A 12,331-nucleotide genomic window follows, 5' to 3' on the forward strand; every position below is an offset into this window, starting at 1 on the left:
TCAGCACGGAGCATTGTAGGATGATGAATCTCCCTGCAGGGTCTAAGATGTTTTTTTTAATACACATGGGCACTGATTTATGAATGAGTGTTGCCACTCCTCTAGCATGCGTTGAGAAGTGGCTAGAGAAAACCTGACCTGGCCATCTCCTCCTTATCCGGGCAATTTCACTCGCAAGTGTGTTTCTTGAATAAAGACTATCTTTGGGTGATATTGTTTAATTCTATCCATTACTCTTTTCAGTTTAATGCATTTCCTAAGGCCTCTTACATTCCAGGAAATTAGTTCAATATTTGAATAACTACTCATACAGTTTGTGCCCTTCGTAACCTAAACCTGACTACATCTCGTCTCTCCTGTCGGAACTCACAAATTATTATTTCAAGAGCACTACACTTTAAAGACAAACTCTTACAAACAAAAAAACAAAACAACCCAGAGACCTCCCATCGGTGTAGATCTCAAAACCTTCCCCCCCAAAGTCATTACAGCTTGGTTATGCATCAGATCCATGAAAAGGAGCTGATAAAGTGTCCTATTATTGATTCGAAGCTTCAAACTTAGGTCCGACCGTATTAACTAAAGGAGTGGCCACATAATATAAATTGAATGAAAAGATTTAAATATAACATATCTAAGGCCATATATATCATACCTGTACAGTCCGAGCTGAAATTGTTCATCAGAATTGCACATTTTAGATATGTTAGATATGTAGATAGTGTTTCGGAGTGGGCGTGAATTTATCCCTCGTTTTGTTGGCGGACTCTTCGTATGAAATCTTCCACCTCCGCTGGTGTGTGGAAAAGGAGCCTGTTGTCATGGTGGAAAATCCTCATTTTTGCTGGAAAGATCAGTCCGAAATTTATGTGCATTTCACGGACAATGCACATAAATTGTATTGTTGTTGGTTGTATTGTTTCCGTTGTTTCTGGACCTCCGTCGACAGGTCAGGGAAAAACATCACGTGATGTCCGTTGTGTATTATTTTTCCCTTCAGACGTTCCGCTCTCATCACCCTCATCTTGTCTTGATAATTCAAGAACTTCATGATGATCACACGGGGTGGGCCATTTGGGGTATTTCAGCCTTGTAGCCTGTGTGCTCGCTCAATGATAGGTGGGGATTGGAACGCGTCCCGTCCCAAAACGTCAACTAGCCATGTTTGCAAAAATATTGTGATTTCTCCTTGTTCGGTATTCTCGGGTAATCCGACGAGTCTAAGATTGGATCTCCGGCTTCTGTTTTCGAGGTCGTCCACTTTTAGCTGAAGTTCCTGAAGTTTCTTATGAAGGGAAGCCTCTTTACTTGTGAGGGAAGAGACGTCGTCTTCAACTTTGCTAATGCGAGTTTCTGCTGAGGTAAGCCTCTCTGAAAACACTCCAATTGCGTCTTTTATTTCTTGGTTTGATGTTATAACTTCTTGCAGTTGAGCAGTGAAGTGTATTTTCAGCGATTGAATTGCGGCCAAAACACTCGCCTCGGTCTGTTGGGCGCTAGCACTAGCTCCTTCCATCTTCTTGGTTTCAAGTTCGTTGCTAGCATCGTCGTCTGATCCATCCTTTCCGGCTGTTTTAGATTTAAACCTATGTTTAGTTGGCATCCTAGCTGTTTAGATCAGGACAGAAGCTTAGGTCGGAGAGGAAGCCACTAAAAGGTTGACTTTTAACAGCTGTTTAGGCGTACTTAAAGGATGTTAAGGTCGGAGCTCGAAGTCTTGCTGCCGTTCAGGTGGACGCCATAACCCCCATCCATATAATTATTTTTTATTATATTTTTTTGTATATATATTTTTGCCAAATACAGTATGTTTCACACTTTCAGGTCTGGTCTCTGTTGTTGATTATGTTCTATAGATTTAAATAGCTTAGACTTTTATTTTTTGTATCACCACCTGGTAAATCAGTCCAACTGTTATCCAAGTGTGATTTTGGAGGAAAGACAGACAGTTTTTTTGTTTTTCAAATCAAATCACTTTTATTGTCACATCACATGTGCAGGTACACGGGTACATTACATGCGAGTGAAATTCTTGTGTGCGAGCTTCACAAGCAACAGAGTTGTGCAAAAATACAATAAAATAAAACAAGCAAAATATAAGGATGGCTAAATCTGAATAAGGATGGCTAAATCTTTTCCTTGGATAAAGCTCGATGTCAAGCAAACAACTACGGGATACAACTGAAATACTTATTCACAACATCTTAATTATATACGTAAAATAAGACAACCGAAACACGTCGAACCCCAGAAGCAGGTACTATTTAATATACAAAACCTGAGATACAGATGAAAGGCTGCTGAACACGGATGCACAGCAGACGAGGAGGAGCTCGGTGGATAGATTCATGTTTATATAACTGCTCGATCATATATTAAGTCAGAAGTAGGACTTCACTTTCCAAGGATCAGGTCTCCAGAGGAAACGCCTCACTCCAGCTGACAGAGGTGAACATTCAGGATGAGGGGAGATACCAGTGCCACACCAGCACCATCAGTGAAATGTTCATCATCCTAAACGTGGACGGTAACAAAACTCTTTTTAAAAAGAGAGGAAAGACTAAAGCTGCCACATTTACAACCTACGCAAGAAATTGAACCACAAATAACATCTTGAACCCGTATTATTAACTAAAAAATTATAATAGTCTGAGTTGTTACTACAATACCTAATCAGTGATGTGGTTATTCAGCATTGTCATTCCCAAATCATATGACCTCTGACCTTTGACTTATAGTTGTTAAAGTGTGTCAGAGGAATTCAGCTGAGAGCCAAAGGGACTTTCTGAGGTTTGAAGCCCCGAGGCCTGTCTGTGACACCAGGACTGATCCAGAGTCATTTTTATAACACTTCAAATACATAAAGAATACATGACATGTTACATCACTAATCATTATCTGTATTTAGAAATGCTTTGTCAAAACACTAAGACAAATGTTATATTTTACTGTGGTCTGAGATTCAGATTCAATTTTCAGAAAAGAAAAATCTCTTTCTGACTTCTTTAGAAATATATTTTTCTTTTGGTTTTTTTATTCTTAATTTTTTTTCCAGCTCAAGTCTGTAAAGTTAATCTCCAACAAGTAGGACAAAGGATCACCTGCAGCTCAGACGGGATCTACCTCAACCTGAGGTCACCTGGTCCACCAGCACTTCATCCAGCATCACCACCAACAACACAACAGCCCATCAGACTGAGCAGCAGCTTTACAGCATCAGCAGTTCACTGATACTTCCAAACAGTGACATGGATCTATATTACATCTGTGCAGTCAGCACTCGCAGAAACAGGAAGAGAGCAACCTTCAGAAAAAGAGATTATACATCCATCCAGTGGAACATTTTCATCAGATCTTTACAGGAGATTCGATGTGAACTCTGTGGAGCCTGATCTCAAGGGTTTTAAGTCTGAGACTGAAACCAGAGGATCTTTCTGTCTCTTCAGATTCACTGTGATCCAGTGATGGGAGTGATTTCAGCCCTGAGTGATCACGCTGATGTTTGCACAGAGCAGATAATGAGGTGAATGTTTGGGCACATTGGTAACAGTGAAACAGTTTATTAGTAACGTGGGATCGTTTGTGTTTGGAGTATGAACTGAGATTCCTGAAGCTCTTGTCACACTGATCACAACTGTAGTTTCCTTCCATGTGTGTACGTTCATGCCTGTTACAATGACCTGAACGTGAGAAGCTTTTGTCACAGTGTCTGCACTTAAATGGTTTCTCTCCTGTGTGGACTCGTTTGTGTGATTTAAGCTCACCTGCAGTGGTGAAGGATGACCCACACTGATCACAGAGGTGCTTTTTAACCCCACTGTGAATCAGTTCATGTTTTTTTAACTCACTTGGTGTGATGAAGCTTCTCCCACATTCTTTGCAGTATTTCAGTTTGTCTCCAGTGTGTCTACGTTGATGTGTTTTTAGGGCGTCTTGTCGACTGAAAGTTTTTCCACAAAGGTCACAACAAAAGTCTTTCCCACCACCACAGTGATGACAGGGTTGAGAACTGGATCCATCTGTGTCGCTCTGCTTCTAAACAAAGACACAAAGACAGTGTAAGTCAGTCCTTCAACACTTTTTATCCTGAACGTCGCCTGAAATAAAGAGCATCTCTGCAGACGTCCAATTAAATTTTACTGTTTTAGTTAACACATATAAAAATAAAAATATAAATACATACCTCACAGTAGCTGCACTTGTAGAGTCTCTTTCTGGTGTGGATCTGTTGGTGTCGTCTCAGGTGACGTGGAGATTTAAAAGTCTTCTCACACAGGTCACATTTATAAGGTCGTTCCTCAGTGTGGGTCAACATGTGTTGTTGTAACTGCATGTTGGTTGTACACTGTCTGCCACACTGATCACAGCAGTACACATCATGTCCAGTGTGAATGCGTAGGTGTATATTTCGGCTCCCTATCTGGCTGAAAGTTTTTCCACAAATCTCACAGCTGTATGCCTTAATTCCAGAGTGGGTAACTAGATGACTCTGTAAGTAGCTACTGTGACTAAAAGCTCTGCCACACTGATCACAGCTGTACTCTTTAACTCCACTGTGGATGACTTGGTGTCTTTTTAGGGAAACCTTCCAGGAAAAAGTCTTTCCACACAAGTCACAGCTGAACGGTTTCTCTCCAGTGTGGATAAACTGATGCTGTTTTAGTGAATCCTTCCCAGTAAAATCCTTCCCACACTCGTCACAGGTGTGTTTTTTCTCTCTCTTTCTTCTGTGAGGTTTGTTGGCCTCCTGAGAGCGCTGACTTCTCGCTCCATGTTGGTCCTGCAGTGACAGAGATACAAACAGAGGCAGTGAGTGAAATGCAGTCGTGGAACAAACTCAACCTTCAAACTCCCTCCATTAACACTAGTTTTAAACCTGAAGGTGGAGTGTGGCACCAAACACCTTAAAGGTCTCTTATCACCACCTGCTGGTAGTAGAAACACATTACATCCAACCTGGTGTTAAAAATAATTCATGACTGTTCAAATGTTTCACTGTAGAAAACATTGGATTCAGTTTTGATTAAAGGCGATTAAATGTCATTCATTTTCAATCTATATTAATCGCATTTCAATTTGTATGAGCAAAAAAACTCAAAAAAGGGAAAATATACACACTTAATGTGTTTACTGCCTGATATCGGGCTACCGTTGTGGTGTTTTGAACGTGTTTTTTGAAGTGATAAACCAATATTAAGTCTGTTCGAACAACAACAATACCAATAATAATAATATTATTAATAGTAATCAGAATAATAACAATAACAATAATAATAATAATGTACTTCCACAGCATGTCTTTTATCCTAACCGCTCTCTGCAGATGGCCCCTCTGTTATTCTGCTGGAGGTTTCATCCTGTTAAAAGGGAGTTTTTCCTTCCCACTGTCACCAACGTGCTTGCTCATAGGGGGTCATATGATTGTTGGGTTTTTCGTCTGTATGTATTATTGTAGGATCCACATTAAAATATTGATTGATTGGTAATTTATTTCAATATGTGAACAATATACAAGTACATTTAGAAAAGAAAATAAGAAAAGAAAAGAAAATAAGCACCTTGGGGCAACTATTGTTGTGATTTGGTGCTGTATAAATAACACTGAATTGAATTGAAAATTTAATTAATATCACTACTACAACTAATAATAATATTAAAGAACAATACAAACAATGTTTGTAAACACAATTTAAAAATACATAATAAAATACAACACAGTCATAACAGGTTGGGAGTATGAGAGTTTTAGACGTGACTGATTATTTGGTGAAACTGTGATATTTTCCTCACCTTCTGTGTTGAGCTCATTGTTTCCTCTGTTGTGACTCAGCTGAGTCCAGATGGCTGAAAATGTTCCTCTGCTGCTCCGTCAGACTCTTCTCCTCCTGCTGATCAGCTGGGACACAAAACAGATCTTTGTTAGGCTCCACACTGCACTGAAGAGTCAAAGTGTCTCATATGTTCATCTGACAACACAAAGTACAAATTTCACTCTGATTGCTTGTAGAAATCTTGTGAGACGTGTTGTGCTGCAAAGTGAGGAAACTCTCTCACTCACTTATACTTCAGGAGGAACTTTGTGACATTGGCTCTAATATTCTAAGCAGCCCTTTACTATGACAGGGCCAGAAAGTCCTATTTGAAGGTTTGGGAGAAGGACCGTGTTACAGGTGGATTGGGGTTTATACACTTTGTTATGATACAGGTAAGGCTGTAAGAGCCTGAGAAGGTGTCCTGAATGAACCTCTAAAACCAGTTTTCAGCTAACGACTCTGCTTCAATCTGGAAAACAGCAACTACAAGTTTAAAGACTCCATCAACAAACAGGGACAGAGCTGTTACTCCCCCACCCCACACTTTCCACACCTTCAGCCCCCCAGTCCCACCACCTCCATCATTCCCCAACAACCAGTGATTAAAGCTCATTGATCAAATGCTGTAATTGCAGCGACTCACTCACTGTGAACGGTAATCATGGCCATTGATTAATTAGCTTTGATCAGTGCTTTCCTTCCTGCTTTGACTGCAGCTGTGTTTGACACAGGAAGACATTTTTACATTCTTCACGATTATACTTTATTCTTTTTGGGGGAAGTGCAGCTTTAAACCTTCACATGATTCAAGTCAACCCAACAAATCAATCTGAACGATCACAGGTGGGAAAAACTTCTGTAGATAAAATAAAATAAAACCCAACATTCAATCCACAACATGATTAAAAACATGATTCTCCCAAATCACCAAGAGCTGCTCATTAACCACCACAATATATTTTTATTCTCTGTGCTTTCAAATATGAACACTGTTTACTTTCATCTCTGTTTCATTAGTTTTTGTTAACATCTTCCTGTGCATCACTTTACAGCAGCCACACTCATTAAAATGAGACTTTGTAGGAGTTCACTTCCTCTCATGTGTTCATCCACAGCAGCTGGACAATAAAGTTTATTGTGACCCTGATACTGCAGCAGATCGCTCTCATCCATTTCCTGTTATCACTTCAAATAGAAATGAGGTTGTAGAGGTTTGGCGCAGGCAGAAAAACAGCTGCAGGGACAATGAAAAGACTTTTCTGCTCCAACTTCTCCCAGCATGCTGAGCTAATGATTAGTTGGTGTTTTTCTCCAAACACTCTCTCACTCTTCTCTCAACGTGTTCACAATAAACTGTGAACAGACACCGAGGAGAGCAGCAGAAGACCTCATTCAGGAGCTAAACTCAACATGAACTGAACTCACAGTAAAGTTAGCTCGGTGCTTACCTTTAGATGAGCCCACAAACCGAGAGAAACTCCGTGATGAAGCTGGAACTCTTTCCAAACACAGGAAACAGATCAGGGAGCAGAGACCCACGTGGTTCACGCTGATCTCAGCGACGATCCAGGAGACAAGGGTGGGCAGATCGATGCAGATATCGATCCAAACGTTGGTTTAGTTTGTTTTATCATCCAAATTCAGGATTTTACTCCTTAGATTGAAACGGTAACTCCGTCTGCGTAAACTGTGTCCAGCATGTGATCCCGGAACAGACTTCTTCTTCTTTGTATTGTTTATTGGCGGTTGTCAAACACCAAAATGGTGCATTACCGCCACCAACTGGTGTGGAGTGAAACGTCGACACCCAAATCCTCCCTAAATGTATACTCTGTTTTAAAAACTGGAATAAGTCCTGACAACTTTCACTTCTGAACCCTTTTCAGTAAACTTACGTTTTGAACAGCGGGCGAGTCAACATTATCCCCCTATTCAGCTTCTCAGCGACTCAAAGGTTTGACAGTCACCAATAGTAGTGTTCAAATCAATATGTCCAAATCTTATTCCAGATATGACCACCTCCTCTCTCCCACTCCTTCCTGTGCTTCTCATTTCTCCTACCCTCCTTAAATTTTTATACAACCATCGTCCCCTCCGTTCTTCCTCCCACTGTTTTTGTCATGTTTCCTTTATTTCTTGCCTTATTATACTCGTTTTCTCTGTCTGACAGAAGTTAATAGCCAGGTCAGTTAACCCATGTTTTGTGGCTTTCTTCACAACTCTGTCGTTTCATTTCCTCTGACTCCATAGTGAGCTGGAATCCATAAAAAGCCAACTATAAGTCCCATCATGTGTATTTTGTTAAATGTTTGCTGAACCTCTGTTAGTACATCTGCTCTACTTTCTGAGCGGCTACACTATAAACTGTCCAATGAAGAGCTTCAGTCTGAACAAATGCCTGATTGTAATGGTCACATGTCTTCTACCCACTGAACAGCTGACAGTACTGGAAGCATTTCTCCAGTGTGTACTGACGGTCCACCATTGATCCTTTTCAGGGACAACAAATGCTACCCCGGTTTGACTGGCTGTATTCTTTGATGCATCTGTATATATTTGTACATAATTATAATACTGATCATTGTAAGTCTGTACTGTATGTAAGTTTAAATTAAATTCCCTATTCTTGTTCTTCTTTTCGTGTAATGTGAAATCTACTGTGGCATCAGTAGATTTGGCTCAAGCAGATCCCAGGAACAACATTGGAGATCGGAGCGCAGTCCTAGGAACAGCTAGGATGCACAGGAAGTATATGAAAATCTGGTTGTATTAAAGTTACATTTTTGTAGTGGTTGTGTTGTTAGGCTTTGGGTATTTGCATATGGTTTTTAAAAAAATATATATAATCTTTGTCAAAACTGCTCGTAAACTAGCTTGTATGGTGGGTCCTGTGATTTTTCATGTATTGTCGCTAACATACAGCTGATTTTGATTTTTTGAATTAACCTTTTTGTGATATGCTTTGGTACCAAAGAGCAAACGGCTCAATTTATTAAAATCAGGCAATAACAATCACCTCTTCACTGGGGTGAAGAATCCAGCCACTGTGGCATGGAGGTACAAGAATAAATCAATTTACACATCATATTGATATGGGTACAGTTTATTAACCCTCGTGCTGTACAGAACCTGTGGTGTCCAGATTGTAGATGGATTTAGGGATAGATATTTGATGGCACCTGTGTGTGCCGCTTGCCATCAGCTGTTACCTGCTTTGTTTTTGCTAGCTTTGTTTACATCTGTTTTCTTCAAAAATGTCTGTACACTTCTGGTTTATGACTTCCAATCGCTACTAAATATCAGAGCCACTGTTGTAGAGCAATCCCGACTGGCCCAAGGATGTGAAGATTTTCATATCCCACCTGTGTTCGAGACTGTACCACTGTTCCTCCGGTGCGATCCACAATGCCATCCCACCAGGAAGAAATGTCAAAGAAGGCGAGGGAAACGGGGCAATGTATTGGTAAAATTCAAAAATTGCATGGCTGCTTCACCGACAGCTAATTCTTACGCTCTCCTGAACAAATTTGCCCCGGATATCAAGTTGTTCATCTCCGGCCGATCCCTGGAATTGGTGCACCTATTGGAATTGGCCAGCAACCCTGTGTTAGCTAGATTGGCTTTGGTTAATGCGAGGTGCTAAAAAAGATAAAACTTTTATTTTGAACGACTTCTTCACCACTCGTCGCTTTAATTTTCTTCTGGTGACGGAAACTTGGCTAAACTTGGGTGAGATAAGCTCGCTTTCGGAAGTTGTCCCTCCAGGCTGTGAATATCTGAAGTCGTCATGGACCACTGGCCAGGCTGGAGGGCTCGCCATAGTTAATAAAACTATTTCAACTGTCAGCATTGGAATGGTTTCAATCTTACCTGTCTAACCAAAGTTCTTCTGCTAGATTAGGGGATACATGTCCCAATTTTTTGCGGGGTCCCCCAGGGGTCCATTCTTGGCACAGTTCTCTTTTCAATTTATATCCTCTCTTTAACGGCAACCTTCGGTCCTTCTTTGCCATTTCTGCAGGACGTAAAGTTTCTGACTCGTGCTCTTGTTAAATAGCTTGGATGCCTTCCGGTAGCAAAAACAAGGTGAAGGAAAAAAGGGGCAAACCATTTATTTTCCATACAAATCGAAAGGTACAAAAACAAAGGCCTCTGGTGGGAGCTCCATTTACATTCCCTTTATGTTACAACAAAAAATAACATTAAAACAGCGACGGTCAGAAAACTGTTGCTCCACATCCTGCTTGCTTACCTAACCTTTTACCCACACCCCTCCGCATGTCGGCCAAATACACACCCCCTTTACGACATCTATCAACACTTTACAACAACGACAGACTAACAAAGCAGGATTAATTTATGGAGCACAGACTATTACATTATAACATAAAATGTTCAAGATTATAATAGAAACTTAAAGATTATGACAAATACTTAAATATGGCATGATGTAACTGAGTAAAATATTGGCCTGGACTTAGCTACAACACTCTCTATGCGCTCAATTAATTTTTAAAAAAACCTGGCATCCACACCATTGTTATGCAGACAACTCACAGATTTACCTGCCACTGAAACATAAATCTGTGAGTCCTTTGAAGGGATTGCTGGATTGTTTGGAGGATGTTAAGGCGTGGATGGCTTTAAACCTTCTCAGCTTGAATGAACAGAAAACAGAGTGTTTGGTCCCTGTGACCACTATGACTTTGGCCCCTTAGGAATTTATTTTGAAAAAGCCCTTGCGAGGAACCTAAGAGTGAGTTTTGATAGTAATCTAACATTTGCTATCAAATCACTTTTATTGTCACATCATGACATGACATGACATGTGATCACGCTGATGTTTGCACAGAGCAGATAATGAGGTGAATGTTTTGGCACATTGGTAACAGTGAAACAGTTTATTAGTAACGTGGGATCGTTTGTGTTTGGAGTATGAACTGAGATTCCTGAAGCTCTTGTCACACTGGTCACAGCTGTAGTTTCCTTCCATGTGTGTACGTTCATGATAGTTACGACCATTTGATTGTGAGAAGCTTTTGTCACAGTGTCTGCACTTGTATGGTTTCTCTCCTGTGTGGACTTGTTTGTGTGTTTTAAGCTGACTTGCAGTGGTGAAGGATGACCCACACTGATCACAGAGGTGCTTTTTAACCCCACTGTGAATCAGTTCATGTCGTTTTAACTCATTTGGTGTGGGGAAGCTTCTCCCACATTCTTTGCAGTATTTCAGTTTGTCTCCAGTGTGTCTACGTTGATGTGTTTTTAGGGTTTCTTTCCAATTGAAAGTTTTTCCACAAAGGTCACAACGAAAGTCTTTCCCACCACCACAGTGATGACAGGTTTGAGAACTGGATCCATCTGTGTCGCTCTGCTTCTAAACAAAGACACAAAGACAGTGTAAGTCAGTCCATCAACATTTTTATCCTGAACGTTGCCTGAAATAAAGAGCATCTCTGCAGACGTCCAATTACATTTTACTGTTTCAGTTAACACAGATAAAAATATAAATACATACCTCACAGTAACTGCACTTGTAGAGTCTCTTTCTGGTGTGGATCTGTTGGTGTAGTCTCAGGTAACGTGGAGATTTAAAAGTCTTCTCACACAAGTCACATTTATAAGGTCGTCCCTCAGTGTGGTTAAACATGTGTTGTTGTAACTGTGTGTCTGTTATAAACTCTTTGCCACACTGATCACAGCAGTACACAACATGTCTGGTGTGAATGCGTAGGTGGGTATTTCGGTGTTCTTGCCGGCTGAAAGCTTTTCCACAGATGTCACAGCTGTATGCCTTAATTCCAGAGTGGGTAACCAAATGACTCTTTAAGTAGCTACTGCGACTAAAAGCTCTGCCACACTGATCACAGCTGTACGCTTTAACTCCACTGTGGATGAGTTGGTGTTGTTTTAGGGAATCCTTCAAGGAAAAAGTCTTTCCACACAAGTCACAGCTGAACGGTTTCTCTCCAGTGTGGATGACCTGATGACGTTTTAGTGAATCCTTCAAAGTAAAATCCTTCCCACACTCGTCACAGCTGTATGTTTTCTCTCTCTTTCTTCTGTGAGGTTTGTCGGCCTCCTGAGAGCACTGACTTCTCGCTCCATGTTGGTCCTGCAGTGACAGAGATACAAACAGAGGCAGTGAGTGAAATGCAGTCGTGGAACAAACTGAACCTTCAAACTCCCTCCATTAACACTAGTTTTAAACCTGAAGGTGGAGTGTGGCACCAAACACCTTAAACAGGGCTCTAGAGTGCGACCAATTTGGTCGCAAATGCGACCAAATTTTTCAGTGGTGCGATTAAAAAAAAATATGTTTGGGTAACAAAAAAAAAAGAATAAAAAAATCCCTGCAACTGTCAAAAACAGACACACATTATGCCCCTATCATTACTAAACTAAACCAATCAGAGATAGTCATGGGCCGGACCTCTCTGATTGGCCGTGGTCCAGTTGAAAGTGCAGGTGGAAGAGAGAGGTCAGTAGCTTGAGTAAAGCGATATCTATTCATTAAA

General features: G+C 40.7%; 1 protein-coding gene across 8 annotated transcripts in view; it reads right to left on the minus strand.

Moving 5' to 3' along the window:
- LOC148101548 (uncharacterized) overlaps window positions 1–12,331 on the minus strand; it is a 206,784-nt gene that overhangs the window by 74,167 nt on the left and 120,286 nt on the right. The window contains exons 3-6 of one of the 8 annotated variants that reach the window (XM_087846381.1): window positions 11,332–11,928; window positions 4,184–4,780; window positions 3,752–4,035; window positions 3,349–3,586 (exon numbers count right to left, since the gene is read on the minus strand). In XM_087846381.1, the coding sequence (XP_087702507.1) occupies window positions 3,349–3,586; window positions 3,752–4,035; window positions 4,184–4,780; window positions 11,332–11,928 (1,716 nt within the window). Of the gene's footprint in view, window positions 1–3,348; window positions 4,036–4,183; window positions 4,781–5,790; window positions 5,809–11,331; window positions 11,929–12,331 lie in introns of those variants that run through there. The other 7 variants (XM_087846397.1, XM_087846404.1, XM_087846385.1 and 4 more) reach the window with 7 other exon arrangements.

The sequence above is a fragment of the Neolamprologus brichardi genome, chromosome 9, assembly GCF_056152115.1.
Source record: "Neolamprologus brichardi isolate AB-2024 chromosome 9, ASM5615211v1, whole genome shotgun sequence".
Classification (NCBI taxonomy): Eukaryota; Metazoa; Chordata; class Actinopteri; order Cichliformes; family Cichlidae; genus Neolamprologus; species Neolamprologus brichardi.